The following is a 27405-nucleotide window of genomic DNA, read 5'->3' as shown; positions in this document are numbered from 1 at the left end:
TTGCATTGGAGATTTTTCTTGCAAAGAAAATTGGTGTAATTTTCTTTGAATTCTCTTGGCTTATCACGAGCAGTGAGTACACAGCACACTAACTATACACTGAATATTCCTCCTCTTGTTTCAGCAAAAAATAAGGCTTCATTCCATCTTTAAACACTCATCTTCAGTGTTTGAGAGACTAACATAAGATTTTTTTTTTCCATAAATACTTGAAAATCAAGTTATTATTTTCTTTGGCCTGGTCACAACTCCTTTGCACTCAACTTTCTGTACAGATGTGAAGATTTAAACCTTTTGAGCAGACTACTGACCACAAGCAATTTTCAGATTTTGTGTTCAGCTGTATTATTTACAATTTCAATCTGTACTGAAGTGTTATGGAAATTAGTTGTACTGTTGTAGTGTTGAAGTTTGAATATCAAGTAGCTGAAAGTGGTAGTTTATCAGTTTATTACTGATATAAAAGCAGAATTATAAGTAATCTCAATTATGATTAACTTTCAAAAAATTCCATTTCTGAATGTTTTTAATGGACTAAAATATGATTCTCCTTTCCTCAAAGGTTTTAAATACCTAACACAGAGTAATGTGCTGTTATTAGAGCTATTATTCTCTTATGAAAGGAAACAAAGCCATATTCCCTACAGATACACACAAGCACTAATAATCTCAAAAGCAGTTGATACTCAACTGGTCTGAAACATGTTTCTTTGGCTCCTGTGCTGCCCCAGGAGGATTTTCAGAGCCATGAGTCCCACTGAGCAATGCTGGTTCATGCACACAGTTCTCATGGCATTTATGGTTTTTTCCTCCATTTAGTTTTTGTATAATCCACTGGTGTTGCCCTGACTGGTGGCCTTATATCTGTTATGTCTATACCTGTAGCATTTCATACCGCAGAGATATGCTGCAGCACTAGAGATTTCTAATCCAGTCACTAGCCTCTTGGCTAATTTGAGATAGAAAATTGGCATGCAATAATAGACTTCAGCTATAATAGAATTTACAATTAGTTTAACAAAATTAATTTAGATGAAGAGATACCCATTCAGAGCTTTTAGTCTTTAAAAAACTTTTATACCAAGTACTCTGCCACAGTGGTTTCTGCTCAATGTCAGGCTTCCCATGGGCACAGGGATGGGCGGCGGGGCGTCGAGCTCCTCTCCGGGGCCAGCAGCCTACAGCGCACAGGGGTGACGGGGCAATGGCTGTGAAGGCAGGGGCCCAGATGCCTGCTGACCTCGCTCCTGCGAAGCTGGGAACCCGTGGCCGCCTCACCCTGGCCTCAGGAGGTGTCGTGGCAGGTCTCTGCGCCGGATGGCTCAGGGGAAAGGCAGCACGTTCCTACTCCTCCTCCAGGGAGAAGCTGGGGGTGTCATGGGCATCCAGGAAAACAGCTTGTCTTTTAAAAGATGGATCTAGCTATATGTTAGATTGGGAAATATGCCTAGCAGTGCAAAGCACTTTGTCATTTACTGTGCCAGAGAAGTCCTGGTGTGCTTATTTAACACATTTATTGATCGTGGACTGACTGTTCAGCTTGTTACATAAACGTTCTCTTGCATGCAGAGAGCATCAAGGTTGATCGAGGTCACATAAGCAGTTTGATGTGAGTAAATGTGACCAGAGCTCATACGACATTTGTTGCTGGGCCTCTGCCCTTTCTCCGCCTGCTCCAACACGTGGCAAAACAGATACTACTTTCAAAAGGAAAATCCATCACAGCAATGGGAACAGGGAGTGTTTCTGTCATATTACCTAGACATGCCACACCTGATGTCGATAAAGAAACCTATAGGACATAATGTGGATAGTCAGAATTTCTTGCCTCTAGGAATTTCGATTTCTTAAAAAAAGAACATATAAAGAGAGATGGTGGTGATCTTTCTGCAGCACATGTGCCTCATACACCACAGACAAATGTAAGTTGGTAAAAGCTGTAGAAAAAGATATGGTGATTCACAGGCTTAATCTTTTTAGCATTTTAAATCAACCTGCTTATTTTGTGTGGAGAGTGCATTTTTAAAAAGCATCCTTTAAACTTGTTAGCATCTGCTTTCCTGTGACTTTAAGTACTTTTCATATCAGAGGAGCTTACAAGAGTGTTAAGTTCAATTTCTTTAAAGGCTCATAAAGCGTTTTTTTAAATGCACGTTTGCCTGGGTCTGGTGTCTGGCAGGTCAGCTTTTGCACTAGTGGGCAGATAGGTTAGCATTGCTACAGTGACCCTAATTCTTCCAACTCATTGGTAGCAGATTAGGTATGGTGTATATAAAAAAATTATCTCCTCCTTACTTCAATAAAAGATCTGAATCTGGGATCATTAGATAATACTATGTACAGACTTAATGTAGCTCAAAATTGCTCTCCTCCCACTTCTTACTGACTGCACCCACATTTGCATCCCATCTTACTGTATGTCAACACTCGGGCTTGGAAGAAGATCATACCCTGCAACAGAACTTCCCACCGTCTCTTTCCAGCCTTGGATGTATGGATCTTATGTCCCAGGATGTGATGATATACTTTATCCAGAGTGCCAAATGAAGATTGTAAGAATGAAATGAAACAAGAATTAAGCCGCAGTATTACTTCATGCAGATAATTCTTAAAAAAAAAAAAGAAATGTATAATTTTCAAAATATATATTTTCAAAATATAATGTAATTCATGAAACCCACAGTTTGATCTCTTACTCTGGATCCTTAAGTGAGAGATGAAAAATGCCTCTAGAAATTAGCCTGGGAATGAAAATTCAATTACAGTGGGTACTAAAAATCATGGACCCAATATAAAAAATGGTTGGGTAGCATTTCCTCCACACCATATCCTCTACTAAGAGCTCAGTGTTCTGGAGACAGTAATTACTGATTTCTGGTCCCATAGTGCCTAAAATATTATCACCTCTGTTTCTGCTAACATTCTCTTCTGCTCCCTTGGTACCAACTGTCCTTTTCCTTGAAAAGGACTAATTCAATTAAATTAAAATCACAGCAATGATTCATGCTCCTGGTTTAGCTTGGAGATTTAGCGCTGAAAGAGGGCTTATGTGCTTGAAAGCTTGTATTTTTTTCCAGCTCTCCCAATCAAATTTGCCTTTATAAGCATTGTCTTGGAGCATCACAAGCTACAACAACATTGCATTACAAATACAAAGCATCACTGCTGATTTCAAAAAAAGGTGTATGCAGTTGGAAATTACTGACCACCCACTTCTGCTCTGAGTCTTGTTTCAGTAGCTTAATTTTTACTTAAAAACAAGAAAGTAGCTTGTATCTGGAGCTGATATGGCAGCTGGGAGGTTGCACAGGCATGAGGTTGCAACATCTCTTGACTTGTAGTGAATTAGCCTTAATTACTGAAACTCATGAGTGGCTTAACAAAACCCAATCGCCTCTTTCTCTCTTCCTCCTGCCCTCCCTTGGTTTTGCTGGTTTCATTGTTTGTTGGCATCCGTTACTGTCAATGTCTGCCTGTGACTGGTACAGAGAGGTTGGGCTGCTGGATCACAGGCAGGGAGCTGTAGATAGGGGGTGAAGAACAGCTCTGCTATTGTCCATTTACTAGAAATTGCTTGTTGTGATGCAAAAGAATAAAAACTGTTCAGCAGCTTTATTGGTCAGTAATCTATATGATAGCTGTAATCTGTACAAGAGTCAGCAATTACAGTGAAATAATAATTTCTGATTGACATAATCTGTATTTGTAATTCTAAATTTTGTGTGAGACTTGCCAAGTCCTTTCTGGTAAAGAAATACGGTGTTCACGTCAAGATTATTGAAACTGCGAAAACAAAGTGGCGGTATTAACTGAGCCTTTCCCTGAACTGCAGAAACTGCATTTAGATGTATCAGATGATTTTTATGCTTTCTCCATTAAAACTCCAAGGTGTATTCCATATTTTTAGGTTCTTTTCTTAATTTTTACTTTGTGGGGAAAAAAAAAAAAGGGAATGTTAATTTGTTTAGTGCTGAGTTAAAGCTTGGCAATAAAAATCCTGTCATTCATTAAGGGATTATTTTAGTTAGTAAGTGCATGATGACAGTAAAACTGAGAGATGCAGTTTATAACTCGGCCTTTATGGGTCTGATGGCTACATCTCTGCAAGTGAAAGAAACAGGCCAAGACTCACTGGCTGGAGGGCAAATAGTGTGGCTTGGCTTGCACTCCTGCAGCTAAGCTCTCTGGCCCCCTTCCCAAAACGGGACAGCTTCATCCACAGTGCTTATCGGGCATTATTTGTGTGCTGTCTCCACCTTGGTGTGGTGTATGGAAGTGGTAGCTGGCTTAGGCCAAAATCATGCCACAGAGTGGTTAAATGAACAGCACTATCACAGGGTGATCATAGGGTGACCTCAAACCCATGCCGTGGCCTTGTTTAGCCTACTGCTGCAGGTGTAGCCCGCTGTGCTAGGTGTTACACAAGTGCAGAACATGAATTATGAACCTGAAGAACTTATCACTAACATAGAAAAGAAGCAATAGACAGAAAAGGGCAGAAACGGCTGTACAGGGAGCCACTGAAGCAGTACTGGACAGTAAGATCAAGTTTTAGCAGGCAGAGAGTAAGGTTCACCTAAGAAACTGAGGCATCCGCAGTGTGGACAATTGCATCTGTATGGATAACTCAGAGCTCCTATCGTTGTAAATAAGGGGTAAAGATGCTTCTTGCTCCTGTAAAGGGAATGCGAGTGACTACCGGGCTCCATGGCCTGCAGAATCTGTTTGATAGAAGCCTTTTTATTGGATTATACGTCAAGTCTGCAATCTCTTTTGGTGGAGAATTGCTTTCTCTATATACAGTTCTAATCAGGGCAATCATGGACAGATCTTACTTGTGGAGCAGTATGTGAATGTGGGAGAACAAGAGAAAGTATGATGGGATTTTTATCTTCACACTCCAAACACATTCAGTGCAAGCAATGAAAACACAGAATCACAGAAAAAATTAAGTTGTAAAAGACCTCTGGAGGTGTCCTGTCCAGCTATCTGTTCAAAACAAAGCCAATTTCCAAGTTATATCAGGTTTCTCAGGGCCTTGTCCGGTCAAGTTTTTAAAAACTTCAAGGATGGAGATTGCTTGACATCTGAGCTTTATAGGTCCCTTCCAACCCAAACTATTCTATGATTTCTGTACAAGCTGTGCCAGTGTATCACCACTGTCATAGTCATAAGTTTTTTTCCTAATACATAATAGGGATTTGCCTTTCTGTTCTCTCAGCCTTTTGTCACATACTACGTTTCTATTCCCCAACCATCTGAGTGCCCCCTGCTCTGGACATACTCCAGTTTTTCAACACCTCTCTTTTACTGAGGAGTCTAAAACTGGACTCAGTTCTCCAGATGTGGCCTCAAGAGTGATGAGCAGAAAGGGGTGATCATGCCCCTTAACTTGATGGTTATGTGCATGGTTGGACTCGATGATCTCAAAGGTCCTTTCCAACCATGAAGATTCTATGATTCTATCAGTGCACTGTGTAATTACCATAGGAATGGGTAAGACAGATTTTCAAAGTAATTTTAATCAGAGTTAAGATGTAAGCTTACAGCATAGAATAGGTACAAGAAGAAAATGATAAATGTAAATATTTCAGCTGATTTTCTGTGTGGGGAAAAAGCAGTCACGCTAATGCATTCATATATTCTAATAATAAATGTCCGTTTTTTAATTTATTATCAGATACAGCAAAGTGGATGTCATTGTAGTGAATAGCTACACAGTACTAAATGATATTCAACCAGACATTGTTTAATCCTTGGTACCCCTCTGAGTTGGTTAAATAGCATACTGGAAGTTAAATAGAGAGCAGGTAACGTCATTGTTTGGCAAAAAAAAAAAAAAAACAAACAAAAAAACCAAACAGGTCATCCCATGTAAATGTATAGTCTAAAATGATTGAAAGAATGACTTGACTAAGTTCACACAATGAAGATATCATTATTAAAAATGGCCTAGGAATGCGGCATCTTCATTTGTTAAGAACCTGACAACACAAATTGTATCTTAGGTCCAAGAAAACTAGGATGCAATAGCTGGAACTTCAGGTGTGTAATATCTGTCTAGTCTATGACTAAAATGTCAGAAACTGATCTCACGAATATTATTTTAGGCATTATGTGATGATTTCAGCATTCCAATATGGAACCTATTTAGCATTGGTATTTACAGACTTTGTTTCATTGATTTTCAAGCCTCCTATTGTTCAGCAAAATGTTCTTAAAATGTGAAATAATCTTCCTGTTTATGTAATAAATAGTTTGATTTCTTGGGTTTTCTAAAGCAAACCTTGACAAAGAGAAAAATCAGTCACTAGTAGCAAATAGGAAAGTACGTCTAGTATATCTCTGCTTTCCCTTTTTTTCTGTGATTAAGTTGTACGTAGACATCTTGAATATACAGTTTTCCACATAAAAAGCTGCTATTAAGGCCATGAAGAGATTTTCAGGGATTAGCAAGTGCTGTCTGGGACTTTCTGCATTACTTAAATACACTGTCTCCCTATTTCAGTGCGTTGATTAGTTCCTTTTGTCTCCTTCCAGAGTTCCTCCATGAAAGCCGTCAGTGCTCCTAACTTGGTAAGAACAGTCATTTTTTTCCCATGTGATACTTATCCTATTGATTTTAACAGAAACACACTTTTACTGCACTTGGAGATATGCAGAATGTGTCTCAAAAGCAGTGAATTTTCTCAGTCTTGGTATCGTCATTCTTAAGAGCCTTTTCAAAATGCAAATTAGAGACCAAGCCTACAGAATCAGAAATTTTAGAGCGCATGCTAATTGCAGAAATCTGAGATGGTTGCGCTGAATGGGAGGTTGTCAGTCAGGCTTGCATTAATGTGAGCTCTGAGGATTTGTATCGCTAGCTTAGACTAGCTCAAGAGGAAACACAAATCTTTTCTCTCACAGGGACTGCAGAGCTAACTCCCAACTCTGTCCTCTTGCCCCTGAAGCTCGTTTAATTATTGTGATCTTGTTACCATAATTCAACAACTTTAAAAATTAATTCAATGCAGATCAGTTAGTCAGGATGTGAAACGGTGTTTCTTACACTGCAAAATTATAATGTTACACAGTGATCTAAATTACCAGAAGGCTGTGGGGCAATTCAAGTGTTTTTACGCTTTTTCAGATTACAGTATTTCTGAATCAATAAATTCCCATAAAAACAAATTAACAAAACAAACCAAAACCAGCTCAAAATTCTGTAGTTAGTGTTTGCTTTTTAAGCTCTAGGGTTATAAATAAATGTATTTATATGGGGGTGGGAGGGTTTACTGAGCAAGTAATAACTCTTCAGTTAAACAAAGTTCATCATTTAGGTAGATTAAATACGTTCAGAGAGTCACATTGGAAAAGGTAATTTTTAGAGTTCACTAGAAATGAAAAAATGGTTAGATAGAAGACGACAAATGAGTTGAGAGATGTGGTGCTCTAGTCAATGCTTGCAACAGGCACAGAAGTGACTGGGCAGAGCTCATTGCTACCATGGTACCCCTGTCCTACAACACGACTGTTTGATGGATTGTTTGTCCATCCCGCAGGTGGGGGTGGCCAGAGTGGTGACGCTCCAGCCTTGACTCTTGCTGAGGCACTTCTGCATTCTCGCAGGCCACTTCACAAGACAAGCTCACAGCCTTGCTTACAAGTTTTCAAGGCTGACCTGTGGTCTCAATTATAATGCTTAGTTATCATGAGAAGGAGGTTTCAGGAACTGTCCATTGACATAAAGACAAACAGACTATTCTTACCAGCTGGTGGCAGAGCGCGGAGTTGTAGTGCAGCTGTTTTGGCTTTGCGAAGAAATGGAGGTGTGAAAATTTCTGGGAAAATTACAGTAGTGGCCAACAGCAGGGGAAATTCCAGGCCTGATTTAGACCAGACCACAGACTGCCAAAATGCTCTTAGCATCCTTGCCCTGGTCTGTTAGGAATTACATAACTAGGAACAAGATAAATCAGTCTGATCTAAACCATGCAGGGAAAAGCTCAAGCTGAGAAGCAGGTCTGGGGGTTCTGCTCTCTGGCTCTGTAGGATTATAATAAACCTTTCTGCTAAATTTCCTTCTTAAGCCTGCCTCCTGTAAAAAAGACAAAGAGCACAGTGGTTGGTAGCACAACACACATCATGTGTTTGGAATGATGACATAAACAAGTTCATGGAAACAACAGTACAAAACATCTACTGACGGAGGGAAGAAGGGGAGGTCTCTCGCATTCTGCAGATGTACAAAATAGTTTCACTGTCTTGTACCAGAAGCAAATGTACCAGGAATGTCTTCACAGATTTTGGTCCTGCAACAGGAATTCAGTAACTTTCTTTGTGTAAGAGGGCACAGTAAGGTCCTCCAAAACTAATTTGGCTAAACAGTAAGCCATATGACTTATGTCTTTATTGTGCCTAGCCCTGCCTGAGACCTCTGAGTACCAGCATGTGATTGTCCTTCATCATAGCAGTGTTACATGTGAGATTGTGTGCCCTGGAGTGAGAACTGGGGAAGGTACTAATGTGTGTGGAATTACACAATACAGGAGAGATGTGTAGAGGAGACATCTGCCATGCGGAGTAGGTGAGAGCAAACGTAAGCAGCAGCAGAGGATCTTAAATGTTGTGAGTGTATTCATGTGTCTGCCTTGTGAGACTATCACTGCCAGCTGAGCTGCACAGTGGTGATGAAAATAGCACATGTATGTACGCATGGTGCAGCTTTATTTGGGACACCATCACTCAGTCAAACTCTGTCTTCTTGCACCTAGTGAGAGTAGTTATGCAACCACTGCAGAGACAGCAAGAGGCACAAGACAGTAAATGCCTTCTGATGAGGATAAAAGGTGAATTGAGCTGGCAGTCAAGAGCTCTTCTGGCTCATAAGAACAGTGGAAGAGGAAGTCTTTTCAGCATCAGCATGCAGAATGCGTGCAGGAAAGGGAAATGGGAAGCTGGAAGAAACAGACAGCAGAACAGGGAGGAGGATGAGACCTAAAGCAAATTACCTGGGGGTATAAATTAAGCCTGGAGAGGTAGCCCAGTTTCATTAGCAAAAAAATAGCACAGAAAAGGTGAAGCAGGATGGAAGGAATCTGTTTTGGACTGGGCTGAGAAATGAGTAGGAAATTAGAAATAAGATTTAACGTGGCTTGCATGTTGCTCTGTGTATGTGAGTATCTGGGCAGTGAACTCTTCCACAATAGCCAGGATCTTATACGCAGCAATAAATGCTATCACACCTACAGGTTTCCTACCTCTTGCTAATAGAGAGGACACTGTGTGCATACCTTTCACTGAAAGCAGCCGCAGCTCTTGCAGATGATTAATGCAATTCTCCATTTCCAGACATTGATCCTCTGGTGAGGGCAGTAAAGTTGAAACTATAATGATTGGGCTTTTCATTCCTAATCCTTCTAGTTTTGCGGGGTATGTTGTCATGGAGGTGGTTTTTGTGTACTGTGCTTTCTTGTATCTTCTGAATTCTTTGCATTAGTAGTGGGTTCGGCAATGGGACTAGCAGTTACAGTATCTCACAGAATCCTCTCTCCAGGGAGAGAACTGTGGCAGTGGAAGGCTTATTATAGATTTCTGTAATAAAACATTACTGGTTTGTGTAGAACAAGGCAAGGCTAAAGAAATTAATTGTCTTTTGGGTGTTTGCGATGCTCTGAATTTCCTGTGGAAGTTTATCCTTATGCTCTTGGATCAAGACCTGAGAGTTGTGTTTGCTACAAGAATCTCTTTTTGTATAAAATTCCTTCGTGTTAGAGGACTAAACGCCTTGCTTGTTCCTTCTGATCACTAATCACAGCTGGCATTCTTGATTCTCCAGGAATTACTACCAATCCAGCATTTCCACCAAACTGGTGCCACTCCGGGGATGGGCAATAACTTACTACCAGAATCATCTACTCTTGCATCCCTGTCAGGAAATCTGTAGTCATTCAGGGACTGATGTAACTATTCGGGTTCTTTTAATCAGCTTGTAAGTAACAAACACAGTTCTCTTTTGCTGATCAAATTGCTCCCAGGGATGTCTGTACAACCGTCACCCAGATTTCTTCGCTGTATGTGGAGTTAGTCCTGTGTATATGTTCAAGCAGTACTTCATTTACCTGATTGCATGTGTTTGTTGTACATTTTTAGCTGGCATTTTATTTTATCCATGTACTAACCATACACCCAAACTCTAATCACTGTCAGCACTGTGTGTTCCAATTTGGATGTTTTCTGGTCTGTTATCCTTATTGTACTTACACTTTAGCATATGAGAGCAGCCACACTAAAGGTATCTTGTGTAAACTTCTGATAGTTCTTTGATGGTCTACAGACGTCTTGATCACTAGTCCATTACTTATCTGCATATCAGTTAACAATCGCAAGCCATTCAGTTGCACATCTTCAATAATTCTGGATACAAGCTTCCTTTGCTTTGGGCCTACTTTGCATAACTGGAACAAACAATTGTGCACCTCAGTCTTCATCCTTGAGCTGGGATGAAGCCACAGAGAGACCTAAAGATGAGGACAGACATCTAATTAGTGTTTGGAAAGTGGGACAGTGAGAGTGAAGGAAAGATTCTGTTTATGTCAGAAGCTTGGTCAAGGAGATAAGCTGAGTGTACCAATTGGATTTCCAAAATGCATGCACCCATTAAACCTGTAATCTAGATGAGCTCTGATGAAGGCATGAGAATCACTTGTTGGGCTGAAAGAGAGTTTGTAGCTGACTGGAACAGTAGCAAGTGCTCTTGTGTGAAAACCTGCAGTAGCTGTGATTAGCTGTGGGTGCAGGGTGGGTTCTCTGAGATGACACACTGCAATGGCCAATTATCGATGCAAGCGTGAATTGCAACCAAAGAAATGGAAACAATTTTGCGCATTTTGAAAAAATACTTTTCTCTGCCTGTATCACCCACATCACCTCTCCTTCTTCACTTTCAGCTTCCATATGAAGATCTTGCTGCTGGTGACCTGAACCGGGCAGTGGGTCATGTGAGAGGCAGGGGTATAGTCATATGCCAGGGGCCAGAACAACTGAAGAGGCAATATGCTAGACTATGTTTTTCAATTTAGAGGTTAAGAAGTGGTGCATTTGTAGTGGCTTACTTTAGCTTATTTTTTGCATGCAGACAAAATTCCCTTTTTGAGCAAGGCATTGACTCTTTGACTCATAGAGAATGCCATTTGCTTAAATTTCTCTTCCACAAGAAAGCAAAAGCACAGGTCACAGTCCTAAGTCTAGTAGAAAAGAAGTTCTTTAAGTTATTTAGAGCTTGTTGGTGAATGATTTCTGGAAATGTAGACAAGTTGTTTTGGAAGTTTGTTTGGTTTGGGTTTAGGTTTGGGTTTTTTTTCCCCAACGGCTATAATTTTTTGAATAAAGTTTAATAGTTCTTTTTCTGGTGCATTGTTGTGGTTTGGGCTGGATTGGCCAATGAGAATGACAAATGTTCCCGCCCACCTCTCTCTCCAAAGAGAGATATAGCTATAGGCTTTGGGTACTTATGACTGATTTTAAGCACTCTGCACAGTTTCTTAGAATGTAAATCATCAGCTGTAGTAAACTTCATGTTTTTGTATATGTCATGTACCTATACCTTCTTGCTAGCCTGCCAAGTAGCCCAGTCCAAATCACAAAAAAAATTTCAGCCCCTATAATACATTTTAAGTATTATCGGGGTTTAACAAACTATATAAAAATGGTTTGGTTTATTTCCTTATTAAAGGAATCTGGAACATTTAAAGATTTTGGCTGAAAAATATGCTCCCAGAGACTCTTTTCTACCAGTGATAGTGGAAAAGGGGATGTTAGAGCAAGCAGATTAAAAATCTTTTCCAAAGAAGTGATAGAAATTGCTCAAATGAGAGTTAAAATTTCTGGTGCTGATAAACATGCTTTGACATACTAATTCTCCATAGGGTCACAGTCATCTTTCTAACACATACATTGTCATTTACTTGAACTCAGTTCAGCTGCTAGTGGCATGACTAGCCTTCTAAGAACATTACACCAGATGTCTGGTTTCAGACAAGAGGTATTTTGACACACAGATTCCCCCTTGCGCATACTGTGGAGGGAAGGAATAAAACCTCACGGGCAAGTAACTGAGCCGAGCTGAACTGTGGGAGGTGTCTGTGTTCACCTCCTGTAGCTGCTACAGGCTTCCTCTGTGGCCAAAGGCAAGCTGTTCTGTCAAGAAGCACGTCTACACCTCACAATCCCTTTTTCCCCAATGGGTCTTTCTGCCGTCAATGACATGATGGCATAGCTCATGGAGCTTCTTTTGGATGTGCACAAGCAGGAGACTTTCTGCTCAGTCTGTAGAAACTCATGGCCTTGGGTTAATCCTCATAGCACCTCAGCAGTAAAGCATTGTACAAGAAAAAATCCTGACCTTCAAAGAGATTTCAGAAAGGAGTGGGAGGAAAGCACAGAGTTGCAAAGTGGCTTATTTTAGCTCACCTGCCAGGTCAGCAATAGGGACAGGAACCAAACTAGCCTGTGATGCCTGCTGTGACTGATCTCACTTTAACAGCCTTTGAGTTAATGCAGTGTTCCCTCCCATTTGGATTGTCTTATATACATTTGGTTTTTATCTAGATGAAAGGTTTTATATGTTCTTCTTAAACGGAATTTTGCTTTTTGCAGCTACTCACTGGTGTGCAGTTGGTAGATACACAAATAAATACAGTATAGGACAAAAGACCTGGGGCAGCTTTATAGTAGGAAATCAAACCACAAATATAGCAGGGTACTGGAGTCAATGAGTGAAAAAGAATGGTTTGGTTAGTTCAGCATACTTGATTTCCAAAAATCTTTTGGTATGTTCTGCCTTACGAGAGAGTCGCTAAGGAACAAAGCAGTTAAATAACCAATTAAAATGTAGAATCAAAGAGTTACAAATAAATGGCCAATTTTCATGATAGAGAGGTAACTGTAGTCTGATTTTATTACCCGCTGGCTCAGGCAATGATTATGTCAGTCACACCAGCTACAAGACTCTCAAAGACAAATCAAAAAGTGCAGGGCATCCCACTCGGCACAACGAACCCATTGATCTCAGGCTTGGACACTGCTCTTGGGATAGTTTGGGATAGTTAGGAGAGAGCAAATGATTTCTCACCATATCAGAGAAATGGCCTGCTGAATGGCTCTTGAGAGCTGGACTGGTCATTAGATGCATAGCGGGCTAGATATATGTATCTATGAGGAAATGGAGTTCAACTCATTTTTCTTTTCATGGTGGAAAAGAAAAAACAGAGTGAGGGTGTAACAGAAATCCATGGAGTTATGAATGTCTTGTGGAGGTGGAATAGACAACCAAGATTCAGTGTCCAAGGAAATTACTGAGTATCAAGACAGAAAATTGACAAAGACTGAGTGCTTTATTATACAGTTTCATAATTCAATTATAGAACTAGTCATCACACAGATGCTGTAGCAGTCACAAATGTAAATGATTTTCGAGAGTAAGTAGACAAAGTTAGAGGAAGAAGGTCCATCAAATATTACTAAACACAAAGACACGTAAATAATTTTGGCTTTGGAAGTCCCTAAGCAAAGATTGCTGAAAGCTGGAGTGATCTATGAAAAAACTATGGTAAACCTGCCCTAATCTTGACTTTTTCCTAACTGCCCAGTGGTGGCTACTCTGGGAGGTTAGAGGCTGACTAGGCAGACCTTCGTTTTGTATCTGCTTCTGCACTCTTATGGTTACTGCAAATTCAGGCCACTGGTCTTCTGGTTGGTTTTGGTTTTATGTTTGTATTCATTGAAGGCTGCTTGAGACAGAGATTTGTCTTGCTCTGTGGAGGTATGGTCTCTAGGGGAATGGGATGGGTCCCTGATTGCTCCCCAGGGCTTAATGTCCTACTTTCATAGACATTGTAATTAAGAGTTAGGTAAGAGCTGTTTGAAAACGTGCATAGTAAACACAGAATCTAGCTTGACATGCTCATCCCACAGCTAGAGTCCTGTTGTTATTTGCATGGGAACCTGACAGGTTTTTTCCTTTCTCCAACTCTTCTGCCTCTGAGGCTCTCAGAGCCACACAGTTCGTCATTGCCCACAAAAGTAAGTACTGACTAGCACAAGGCACCCTGGCTGCAAGCTTCTTCCTCCCAAACCTCTCCCTGAGCATGTGTCTTCCAGTGTCCCAGAGACACAAGCCTCACACATGCCATTCAGGAAGGGAGAACTTCCTGGCAAAGAACCATTCCCTGGCTCTCCCAGGGGTGCATTCTCAGCTTATTTCTTGCTAGCTGCCCCAATTCAGGAACAGCCCTGCTGCTTTCTTGTATAACGTGGAGCACCCTTTGTAGTGACTAATGGCTAATGCTGAATCCACATCCAGAAAGAGTTTGAATCACTTGGTAGCAGAGTCTCAGTAGTCAACCCCAAACTGCTTTTCCCCCAATATTCTGAGTAGGCTCCAGACCAAATATTAACATCAAGTTAAAAAATAATCACTTCTTAATGTATGAGATTAGGTTTCCTCTGGTACCTCAGTGTTCGTACCAGTCAGGCCATATTCTAAAATTCACACTGACATCAATGAGGACTGTTGACAGGAAAGATATGTAGATTAGAAAAATGGAACTATTGTTTAGATTCTGACTTTTTTCCCCCTTAATACTATGTTTTCAGGTATTTATTTTGGGGCAAAATTAGATTGATTTCACTGTAGTTTATACTGTATTGGCTTTCAGCAAAATCTGGCTTGCAAATACTTTAAGTGAAGTTGTATTTAGAAAGATACATGTTCTGGATTTTAAAGTTCATATACACAACTGTCTCATTTGTTAGTTTCATAAAATCTTGGGTTTTGCCAAGCATAAAGTTTTCTGAAAATGTGGGCAGACCGTGACTCACTGTTTTTCTTGTTGATTTAACATGATGCTGTGTTCAGTGCTTCACCGAATAGAATCCAAAGCAACAGGGGTCCAGCTGAGTGGAGTTATCACACATGCCCTGCTGGAGGTGGGATGGGAAAGATCTCTGGAGCCTTCTGACAGCAGCCATGAACGTCTCGCCAGATAAGTCATAAAAGGACCATCAGATAGGAAATACATTTGTAGAGCCCTGACAGTGAATTTTATTAATTAAAAACAATGCATCATTTAGAAACAAGGCTAGGGACTGCTGCTTGTAACTCCCAAGGCAGTGTTTTGTTTGGATAGCTGGGGAATGATGTAATGTTACTCAGATTGGCTGGGACAGAATGTGGTCCTTGCAAATGCCGTGTGGTTGTTACTCTTTAAGAGGTGAGCCTAAAAGAGGATAGTATCTGTCTTAACACTGGGCAATATAAGGATAAAAAGAAAAAACAAAAGCTCTTGGGCATCTCACGGTCTGTAGATCAGAGATTTTGTAATGTATTCTTCCTCCTTGAAGGAGGTGTTCTTGAGCCTGACCAAAAGCATATTCATGTTGCTAGAGGATGTCCCTCTGTCTTCAGCAAGGTTTGGATCAAATCCCTCTCTTGTAAGTTGATGATTTCTTCAAAATCAGAACCACTGTCGCTGAGATATGCCTTGCCAAATATTTCATTAAGGACTTATCTTAAATTTGCTGCGCCAGTAGCCCAGAATTTGTGACTTCTGCCACTTTTCATCCCACCACCTTTCTTCGTGTTTCTTTAGTTAACATAAGGAAGAAAATCCACAGCAATGTCGGGGTGGAACAGGAGGAAAGGAGGATTTCCTAGAAACCTTGTCTCCTTTATGACAGTAATACAGAATACAGTTTGTGTGGCATATCTCTTGAATCATAACTTTTATATTTGTTTTACTCATGGCATAGCTTCTAGCTGTTGCTGATACATATAATTACTGAATTAATTGTGTATTAATGCTGCATTATTGTGAGCCGACTGTAATCAAGCATTTTCTTTCAGACCACCAGAAGGAGCTATTGAATTCAAAAAGCCTTTCCTTCAAAGCAGAAAATCCTTATACAGCAGGGAAAGCAGGAGGATAACGGAGCAGGCACACTGTCTTTCTTGCGAAGTCCCGCTCTGAACCATAGAGCAAATTCTCATTTGAGAGTCTGCATCTTTTTCTGATTCACTGTCTTGTAGTAATCAAAATTGACTTTACAGGGTTTAAGATGCTTTGGAATGAGATTTCAGGCATCCCTCCTTAAACATGTAGTAACAAATACTAACCAAATACAAAGAGATGGGAAATTCTCTGAGGCAGGTTTAACCACGTATTCTCAGAGCACAGGGAGTGTGGGAGCTGCCATTTTCCATTAGGTCAGCTGGGAGATGTTAGACTAACAGACCTGCAAAACACTTGAGAGCACTAATGGCAATGTCCATAAAGATAAACGAAACCTGAATTCTACTTACACAAGCTGACTGGCAATCAAAACGTACCAGTCACCTGTTACATGTTTTCTGAAGCAATATGAAAATGTGCGATTTTTTGTTGTTAGCCCAATACAGCTGTCTCGTGATCAGATTCATGAAATGAAGTACTGAGATTTGTAAATAGCAATCTCTCTCTGAGGTTTGCCCTTTATATTTGACAAAAAAAACCTTTACACCAGTGGAAGGCAGATTATGTTGCTTCTCCCTTCTTCCGTTTACATTTTCTTTCATCTAAGAGCAGCCTGAAAGTTTGTGATGGTGGTTTGCGGGTGGCATGTTCTACGTGTGTGTCTGTGTGGCTTTAAATCAGTGTTTGGGACAAGACCTTAGTTAAGCCTGTCTGCTGCTATTCACAGCTTGCTGTGCTATTATGACATAGACTCTGGTGTAGAGTCTCACTGCTTGCCTGTAAGACAGTAGCAAGATGCAATGCTGCATACATTTCACCAAATAAAAACTGCATCTATCTGTGGGAGAAGCAGGTACTAGCACAAAGTATCAGTGTCTCTGTTAACTTTTATTGTATGCTAAGAGTGATAGGAAATATGAGTCTCTGAATGGATCTCAATAACTATGTCTGCAGTTGTTGCTATGTTGGGATGTGCTTCTGGATCTGCTCATGTCTTCGGGAAGGAAGAAAGGTGCTGGGTGGCATGGAAGAGCAGGACGCATGCTGACACATATGGGTTGTCGGCAAAGGAAAGGGAAGTAATGATCAATAGTGTTTATTTCTGAGTATGCCATAAAACAGCATTTGTCACTAGGGTCCCAGTTGTGATGTCCTATGCAATTTATTAAGTCAGCATATTAAAGGAATATCGGTTTTAAACCTATGTATTATGCATGTCTTTGAATTAACAGGAGGAGAAAGAGTGTCTGAGGAATACTTTTAGGTAGTAGTTCAGGCTGACTGATCTCAGTACAGATTTTTCTTTATATGTGGATTTATAATGCATTTGTGCTCAAGAGACCCTGCTAGTTCTCAGGCATAAGTTTGGGGCTGTACATGGAATAAATCAAATGTTGCTCTGAGGACCTTACAGTCCAAATGGTAACAAGACATGGAAAATGGGTATAAATCACAAAGTAAGAGGAGACAAAGGAGCAGGGACAAGCTCAAGGATAATGCGGAGAGGAGGTATATACTGTTGGCTGAACATCTAATTTGGAGGTTTCATATATTGGGCTCTTTTCTTATTTTTCTTCCCACGACAATGTCCAGTAATCCTTGTCATAGTTGAGGATCTTGTGCTAGATGCTTTGCTGTGCAAAGACGGAAACTGAAGGTGGTCCCTGTCTCAGATTTAATCTGTATGATTGAGATCCAAGATAAGCCAGTTGGAAAGTGATTACGAAGAAGAGGTACTATAGGCAATGAGTGACACGTCAAAGACACTTTCTAAATGTAGCAGTTCCAGAATAAAATACATTTGTTATTTTATTATGACTCAAATCGTATTTATTTATGCAGTGAGACTACTCCCAAAATTAATAATTAATAATAAAATAATTAATTATTATAGTATATAAATGTAAATACTTTTGCTTTTTCTTTGTAGTAGTATCTCACAGAGATTTTCTTTTCCAGAAACAGTTTAACATTCCCTGTGCTGTTTTTCTTGGGAAGTGGGAATGAGTTACAAGCTACGCATCTGTAATGACCTTGAACGCTGTTCATTGTAATTTTCTGGAGTTATGAGACTGTTGCGTTGATTAAAAAAACCCACCAATCTCTGTGCTCAGCAGCACAGGGGGCACTAAGACCATATCAGCCTAAAACTTATGCTACGGATTTTCATCCCCAGAGCTCTCTCAGTGTGGCAGAAACTGCCAGAGGATCTGTCTCAACCTGAGCCTGATTTCCTGTGACAACTACATCTCATAGGAGCAACAGCATTGCTGACACTTGGAAGACAGTTTACAGGGAAACTGTTTCAGAAATACATCTTTTCTCACAAAGGAAACTTTCTACTTCAGATTCTCAGTAAACCTGCACTTCAAAGAAAAAAAAAACCAACATAGCCTTTATAAAACTAAAGTAAGCAGATACTTCATATTTTTTTGCCTCCACTTCATCAACTCTCAAGTAAATAGGCAAGTATATGAAAGCAGACTATAGGAATTCCATTGTTGAGAGGAAAGAAACACCTTTGACTGTGCACGAGTCTCTTCAGAAATACAGAAATATGTTACTATCAATACATTATTTACAAGGAGCTGAATTTTATTTTCTCTTTATGAAAATAACAAAGTCCACTTATGACCTAATCCCTAAGCAAACAAATGATTTTTGTCTGTCCAGTCAGTCCTAGCTCAAGTGACAGCACATATCATTCTGTCCTTTAAAGGTGTGCATCAGATCTGTATGGCTGTGTTCAGAGTGGGCTTCCTACAAAATTCTCCTTTTTCTTCTTATTCAGGTTGGAGGTAATTGGACACTGGACAATTAGTTTGTTGACCTTCTTGGGAGGGATCCTGTTAATGGGAGTTGAGCTATTAGGTTGCTTTGTTAGGATTTCGAATAATGGCTTTGTGATGGGACTTTTGTGCCCTTTAAACACTGTGGGCTTCAGTTCTGCCAGGGCAAGCACTAAGGTACAGGTATCCAGCCATATGCTGTCATCAAAAGGTTTGGGGCATTCCTTAGCTTTCGCATGGTGCATGGCTTCTTCTGGGCCACAAGAATTAGATTACAATAATAAATGAATTCCTACAGAGTCAGATTGTCAATGTACTACTCCTCTTGGTGAGTTGTTGCATGTCTAATCTGTCCAATGTCAGTACAACTTTTGTATGGGTAGGTATTCATTGGCAAGAGTAAAGGGTTTTCAGCCTGGCGTCCTTCCAACATTGCGAGTGTGTTACTCGTGGTACAGTTAGTGACTAGTAGAATGAAACACACTCAGGACATTTTGATGGCTGCCTCATTCGATAGCAAACATCTGTCTAGAGTCACAGACCAGTCCCACAGAGCAAGCAGGAGAAAGTCAATGCGTCTTTGAACTCGGTCTTAACACTCAAAAGAAGTTTTCAAGGATGGTTTTAATCTCAAGTCACGCCCGCTTTCTGAAATGTCAATACATAGACCCCCTCTCTTTAGCCAGCAGTGAGAAAGAGGCAGTTTCAGAGGGCAGTTCGTCCCACCTATCTTTCTCCATTGGCAGGGGAGAAAATTAGGTGACTAACAAACTAGAGACCTTTTTTTGGAAAGATAAATATAGATGAGAGATAAGTTGCCCTAACTAAGTCTGTTCTTTGCATGCTGGTACTATTACATGATGGCATCAGTCAGAGCGGACTGCCTCTGCTGTGTTCATGAGGGAAGTGTCTCCCGCGTGCAGCATCTCCTGCGTCACATAGCACAATCCATGCATCCAGTCAACCACTGTTAATGGTGGCTATTATACTACTTGATTTCACTTTTTTCTTTCTTCTGTTGATTTTTCCTTCCTGTGAGGCTAAACCTGCCTCAGTCAATAACAGAGATGGAAAAAGTCCTCTGAAGCGGACAGAGGATCAAGAAGTGGTACCTTTCCTGTCCTGTCCTGTCCTGTCCTGTCCTGTCCTGTCCCTCTGACCCTTTTGCCCTAGTCTCCAGATTTGACCATCTGTGAATCTCGTTATCTAGTACTGTGCAGAGCAGATCGTGTGACTGATCTCTTGGCACAGCCAGTGTGTTGCCTTGGCGGGTTGTGTGGGATGGAAAAAGCACAATACATGCCTTTTCTGCCTGAGACTTGTTTATCTGCACAACACCCAGGCCCCTCTGGGAGAGCTCTCCTCTTGGTGATCATTGGCAACCAGAAACGAATCAAATCAAGGCAAAGTTAGAGAAATTCCCCTATACAAAGAGCTGCTCTAAAACAAAGCTGCGTTTTTGTGGTGCATTGTCCTGGCTCTGTGTGAGTCCTGTAAAGAGACAAAGGCGAGCAGGAAGGAAATCTCAGCTGCTTAGTAAATGCCCTAATTTGATTTATTTAGTGCTCCCTTCCCCCACCCAAACTGTTCTGCTAACCTGTTAGTCCCAACTCAGACAAGTAAAACCAGCTAATCTGATTAGTTCTGACACACAGGAGCAAGGCTGCTGGGAAAAGCTGGACCCTTACAGCTGTTTCAGGCTTCAGCTTCGATCATAACGTTATGGGTTTGCCGAATGTATAGCACAGCATGACAGGAGCCCAGCAGCATGTACACAAGTGAGCAGTGTGACCGTCACTGAAGATTTCTACCCCGGGTCTGAGGCCACTGGAATACAAACCATGTTTCGTGTCACCTTCAATGTAGTGACAGAGAAAGTTACCTTCACCTTGGCAGCCTGCCCCTCCGTCACGTGGAAGGTAAGCTCAGATATGCATCATGTAAAAAGGCTGGTGGCACAGGAAAATGAGTATCGAAACTGTTTTCTCATCCGTAGGCTGTGTTTACAAAATTTTAAGGGGAGTAACAACGTTTTAAGGGAACTGCACTGCGCCACGAAGTGGTATATGCACGACTGGTTAGAGTTAGACTAAATGGATCTTGTTCTAGAGAACAGCTTATTTGTTGCCTTTTAAAGCTTTTCTCATTTGACTTTTAAAATAGCCAAATTCATAGTCACTTTCCTCTTTCTGGTCTGAAAATGTCTCTGTATTTATATTAACAGCAAATCCAGAGGTATATAACCACAAGCAACTCATTTCTGTAGGGAAGGGACACTGTTTGGGGAAAGCTTTCAAGCTTCCTAGACAATTTAGGGATGGCAATAATTTGTGAACTGTACCAAGGTACAATAAACTAGAAAACTTTGCATCCCTATGATAAGGGACTTGAACCAAAAAAACCCCTAGATGTGTAATTTACCTGGCATGGGGTTGTGACAAAATTTGGCAGAAGCCAGAGATGCTTTGCACGTCAGCTCCTTCTCCCATTCAACATTTCAGTTCAGATCTTCATTTCCTTGAGACAAATGTTCCCATCTCATCTTGAAGAGATCGGTACTGTCGGGATGAGATGGGACCAGGTTCATTGCCTTTCCTTTCCCTTTTAATGAGTGTGTGCTTTCACCATAGTGCAGTTTGAGAAGACAGCTGCTATCTTCTGAAGTGTTGCTTTAAAAACTTCATGTTAGAATCTGTTACTTGCAGTGCATTTACTGTAGGAATCTCACCTCTGTCTGTTACTATGCCTTTCAGATGTGAGAGAGTTATGAATAACTAGATACAGTGGCAGAGCAGAGTAAATGCTCTTGCTGCTCATGCTGTGCACAATTCATTATGCTGTGTAAGGAGTTGTCATATATCTTTGTCATACTTTTTGTCATATATCTTTGCTGTATTGTTTTCTCGGTCTTGGACCTGTCTTTTCCCTTGACTTGTGAGGTAGACGCTGCCCAGAAGCTGTCATTAGAAGGTCTTTAAACGGCCTGGTACAGTATGGCCCCAGCCCAGATCTGTGCTATTTGTAGCATCATATGCTAAATAAAAAAAAGTCTACTTAAGCAAAGTGTATTTTGAGTAAAAGTCACATGAAATTAATTTTACTGGACAATGCAGGAAAGTTTATGGTGATATTACTTCAGTTTCCCTATTTATTAGGAGAACTTATCTTCCCAAACATGCATATTCACTAAATAGTAATGAAAATAGTAATTTCACCAAAAGATCAACAAAAGGTAAAAGGGCCTTACCTATGCTTTCTAATGGTGCATTAAAGATTTTTCTGCCTTCATATCAGAGTGACTCTGCCTTTAGGCTGCAAGTCACTTAGAAGAGGGGACTGAAATAAAAAAGCATACTGGGTCTTACCATGCTGCAGTGTTCCTACCTGATCCTGGCTCATGAGCTCTTGGCACAGCAGACATGGATGAGAATATAACCCAGGGGGTGCTGGATTTCAGTGCTCATTTATCACATTGCTGAGGGCTGTTAGACCTAAGTGCATTGCAGTAAATCCCTCTGGAAAAAACTGGCAAGTACTGGAAAGTGCATCTTGGCACATTTTTGCCGTTCTCCAGTTCTTCTATTGTTTGCATAATTTAAATTATTTGATATGTGCAATGTGCAACCATGAGCAAATGCTTAAAAGTAAAAGCTAAAAGAAACGATAGTACAGTAGAACTTCCTGAAATGTAGTACATTTATTGATGAACTAAGTAAAAAATATGTGAGAAAGTGGGCACAATTATATGGAAAAACAAGACGGGATGCCACGGCAGCAGAAGAGATGGCTTTGGAGTGGACCTTACATACGTAATGCTAAGTTCATTTAAGGAAAGCTTTGTGGAAGGAGGTAATATTTTTTATTGACCGACTCTTATAGTTGGAAAAATCTGACAAGGTTTCAGGCACACAAGTGTTCCATTTTGGCAGTGGGGGGCTAATGAAAAATACTGTTTCCCTACAACCTTACCTTGCTTATGTCCTTTTATCAGCTAGAACAGGACTAGTGTTAATTTGAATCCTTTGAAGCTGAAAGAGGTCACATCTCTGCTGGAGGAGGCAGGACAGAGACATCTACTTTCAGACTGCTAAGTCTTTTCCTTTCAAGAGTGGTGGCCCAGCCTGCAGATAATGCTGAGATGTTCTGCTTTTCCACATACCCGTGGCATGACCAGCTGAGTCTTACGCAGTGCGGTGGGGCCAGAAGGACGTGGCAGCTCTGTAGGAGATGTCCTGTGAACGGTGCAAGTTCTGTCCCAAATTGTCATCTTTCTGCCCTATGCTATGCAGTTTTCATTTCTGTTAGAAATTAATTTCTTGTTAGAAGTATTGGTGAAAAATATCCTGGCCAAAGCCTAGTCTAATTATATGTGAAATATTCATTTGTGTGATATTTTAATGGAAGAAAGACAGGACTCCTGCTCCAGACATTTCACAGTCTGTAGGGCATAAACCCCATGGCTTTTGTCAAAACATTGTTTTGTAAATACTAGTTTAATTAGAAGTGGGGGAGGGTATGGTCACAGGACAACTAGGGGGAAGTGACAGCTGAAAAGGCTGTTGACAAATGCGAAGGGCTCAGAGTTGAGCATGCCTCCTCATGTGGGCACCAATGCTTGAAAAGCAAAGCACGAAGCATCTTTATTATAAACCATAAGCATCTTTATCATAAACCCTGGAGGAGGGGACTGGGCTGGTCTTTCTCGCCTCCCAGTGTCAGTCTGCCTCCGCTCGTTTGCCTGCTCCTTGGAGAACAGGCTGCTGGTACTTCTCGATCTGTTGACAGGCATGGAGCTGGTCAGCAGAGCACAGGGCTGAGTGCTCTGAGATACGCGTGGGTTACACAAATCAGACTGCGGCCGGTATCAGCTTGGCCAGAGTCCCTCCTCAAAGGCCTCTTCAGGTTTCACTCAGATGAATTACTGTTGCATTTTCAATCAGTTGCTGCTAACGTTCGGGGAGTCTAGAGTTGCGTCCCTTTGTGTCGTATACCTGGCTTTAAGATAACAAGATCATGCAGCTATTGATATACCGCCAAACTCCTACCACTCATTTCCTAATGCGTGAATAGATGACACACTGCTTAGATGAATGCAATTCAAATTCGCAGGGTACAAGCAGATTTAGTTACAGAACGTACTCGCTCATTGAGGATTAGCTACACTTGAATCCTATTGATTTTCTTTTACTGTTGGTGGTTCAGTTTTGTTGAATCCTGCCTGAACTGCATGGGGGAGAAGCAGCAAAAACTGCTGGTTTGTGGCTTTCTATTCAAGGCCGGGAAATTCACTTGATGAAGATCAACCCAACGCGGGGCTTTCTTGCCAATTGATGCTGCGCTTTATCTCCCTGACACAGATAGATAAATGAGCTGGGGGTGGCTTTACAGGCAGTTGCAGCCCGACCCAAGCGCGTTGTTGCCAACTTTCGAAAGCTGCACAATGGGTCTCTCTCCCTGGCAGTTACAGCCGTTGGGGCAGGGACCTGTCATCTGAAAGGCTGTTAATAATGATGTAAACTCCTCCCTAAGGATGTGGGAACAATGTTCAAATCCTATGAAGGCAGGAATATCTGTGATAAGGAAACCTGAAAAATCAGGAGCTTAGCGTCCGTTTTCTTTCTGCAGCGAGTTGAATACAGCTCTCCGGCTTGTGAAGGGCCGGTGGGGAGGCAGGAGGGGAGGCGTGGGAAGCAGGCGGCAACTTGCAGCTTTTCTGGCTCAGAATAACCTTCCCTGCCGCTGTTTTAGAAACCTCAGTTAGAGCTACATAGAGCTACAGTCTGGCCTGTTCAGCAAGAGTAAGTGCATGTTACTGAACGGTTTGTTATTACTTTGTTGTGGTAGTTCATAAATGCACCCCCAGTGTCAAAAACCACAGTGGTAAATACAATACGAACAGAAACAGGCCCCTGCCAGCAAAGTTCACGATCAAAATCTATGGATTTAAGTGCACCCTAGGTAAGGACCAGACCGTGAGCACAAAGACAGTGTGTTGATGACAAATGTCATCCACATATGATGGCACCTGGGAGAGAAGTGAGCGTGGAAGAAAGGCAGCGTGACTGTGGCACATGTTGCAATGGATTACTCAAGGACTGAATCCAGCCCAAGGAGCTGCTTTCCTCCCCAGATCCTGTTAAATCCAGGGAGGTGATGGAGCTGAAGATGCTCAGCACCTACGGGGAAGAATTTCAACTTGTTCTTTACTTGGACATTGTTTTCAGGTTACAGAACAGTGCATTTCTCCTTGAACAGTAACCACTTCATTTCTAACTGTTAAATATAGAGCTGCTAAATGCTTCTAAGTGTAAGTTCCCTGACAAAATATCCAGAAACAGCTATTGCTCTCAGTCTTCATCTGAAATGCCTTTTTTCACCTTGCTTTTAAAGAGTGGCCCAATATATACACCAGATATTTGTACATCAGCTTCTATGCATTTTGTTCAAGGCTCAAGTTTCTCCCTGGTTGTGAATGCAGATGCACTCCATCTTGTATATTTGTTAGTTGATTTTGTCACTTTTTGATGGTCCCAAAAGAGAGGTTGACAAATTCCCTCCAATCTTCACAATGTTCACAGTTCAGTAATAGTCTCTGACCCCAAATACTTATCTCTGCAACTCTGAACCCCACTGCACACTGCCACAACCACCTTTGGGATTATGATGCTTGATTTGGGAGCTGCTGCTATAGAAGTACTTTTGGAGGTGATGACGTTACTTCTAATAGCAATCTTAGAAATTTTTTACCTTGACCCATGATGATAGACGAAGGTTTTATTCCTGTCATTACACTTCTGGAAGTTCTGTAGCTCCCACATATCTCCCCAAAGGTCTCTGCTTTCAGAGACATGCTCATCTGTAGAGGATTGAAATCCCTTTCTCCGTCTCTCCCTGATTATTTGTTTACAATATAAGACACCCACCTTTGCTTCTTTCCACACAACAGTATTTTCTTGGCCTTGCACCAAACCCTTGAATGAATGTGATTCAAAAGGATCAGCAGGTTCTTGCTGGGAGATCAGGTAATATATAGTAATCAGGTCTGTGACGCTCGTTTGATCCCCGACTCCAGCTCACCAGCAGATGGTAGCAAACATCTCCTTCCCTGTGAGCTTCATCTGGGGTTGTTTGAATTCGAAAGGGCTGGAGTGCCTCATTGGAGTCATTTGTGAGAAAAAAAACAAGCTGTAAAGACAGTAGTTGTGCAACTCGGAACAAGGGAGAAGAGCCACGGAAACCACGGAAATATTGCTGCAATCGGGACAGAAGAATTAAGTAGAGGCTGGAACAAAATCACTGCAGTGACTTGCACTGAATGGCATGAGAAGCATTTTGGTGTCACCGTTATTGTTCTTGTGGTGACAAAAAGGGACCATTATTTGCAACGTAGCAAATGAACAACATTCAGAGCAGCACGATAAAATTGAAACTGCTCCGGGTCAGCTCTGCCCATGTGTGTTGCCCTTTGTCTTTGCACTGAAGATGTGGAAAGTTCAGGATGGGTACTTTTACTAGCCATTTACTAGTTACTGTTTCTCGTCATTTGTTTTTCTTCTGAGCCGTACCAGCTCTAGTTCTTTTTATATTTGATCTAGTTTATTGATTACCACTTTCTCTCACCCTCTTCTGTATGCTACTCATTTAAATGGCTTGTTATGACAACGCTTCTCAGCTTCTTTTTCCTGATAGCAGCTGAACTGAGAGACGGGAAAAGAGACAGGGACAGGATAAAGAAAGCTGCTAAACTGTGGTGTAATTCCCATAAGGAAATGCCTCTTCACTTATAACACAGTACTGGTCAGAGCTGAGCAAACTATTTGTGGATAAATATTACTGGATATTTTTTGCCATTACTGTTTTCAAGTATACCACCTCTACTTTTAACTACCTTACTGAGATTTTGAAATTTTTTCACTCCTTCACACACAGAGTGTTCAATTCTGTTGGCAGTTTCTGGGAAGCATTCCATTTGTGCTCACTTCTCCATCAATAAGTGATTGGTGACCAAAATTCTAAGAGTTGGTTTTGTTGTCTGACAGGACACTGAAACTGATTTCTATGCTTATTTACTGGAAATTAAAAACAAACAAACAAACAAAAAACTTTTAAATATCATTTAAAACAAGACAATGGCTTTTTATGGGTATAAAAATGTATTCCTTCTCCAGTGCTTACCGTATTCTGAGCCAGAAAATTTTTCTCGGTTAAATGGAAGTTAGAATGGAAATAGAAAGGAGGAAAATCAATTATCACATTGTGCTGCTTCTTTTGCAGGGCAGCTTGCTCTGGAAAGCAGTGCAGAACGCAAGCAAGACTGGCTATACCTCTGTCAGTGCTTATGCCATGTGGCTGAGGATTTGAGCTGAAGTTGTCAGGATTCTCCTTTGGCTTTAAATCTTTCTATTTTCTTGTAATTATTAGAAATATCAAAAGCCCTTTGGCAGATACAGGTGGCCTGAGTCTTTTCAACTCCATTAGCATCAGTCAGTCATCTCAGCGTTCATGTATGTTGTGTTTAATTACGTGGGCAGGGGTAAAGTCCTCCCAGTGTGACAACACTTGTCTCCTACAGCTGTGCTCTTGGCAGAGGTGATGATCAATCAGTTCCAGAGATAACCCAAAAT

At 41.0% G+C, this 27405-nt stretch overlaps 1 protein-coding gene across 3 annotated transcripts in view; it reads left to right on the top strand.

Moving 5' to 3' along the window:
• SPATA13 (spermatogenesis associated 13) overlaps positions 1–27405 on the top strand; it is a 189144-nt gene that overhangs the window by 720 nt on the left and 161019 nt on the right. For 2 of the 3 annotated variants that reach the window (XM_063331356.1, XM_063331306.1), the window contains exon 2: positions 6541–6576. In XM_063331356.1, coding sequence (XP_063187426.1) covers positions 6541–6576 — 36 coding nt within the window. Of the gene's footprint in view, positions 1–6540; positions 6577–20257; positions 20701–27405 lie in introns of those variants that run through there. The other variant, XM_063331316.1, reaches the window with a different exon arrangement.

Source organism: Chroicocephalus ridibundus, chromosome 1, assembly GCF_963924245.1.
Source record: "Chroicocephalus ridibundus chromosome 1, bChrRid1.1, whole genome shotgun sequence".
Taxonomy (NCBI): Eukaryota; Metazoa; Chordata; class Aves; order Charadriiformes; family Laridae; genus Chroicocephalus; species Chroicocephalus ridibundus.
Note: the sequence above shows the minus strand (reverse complement) of the source record. Positions and strands in the feature narration are given on the sequence as shown.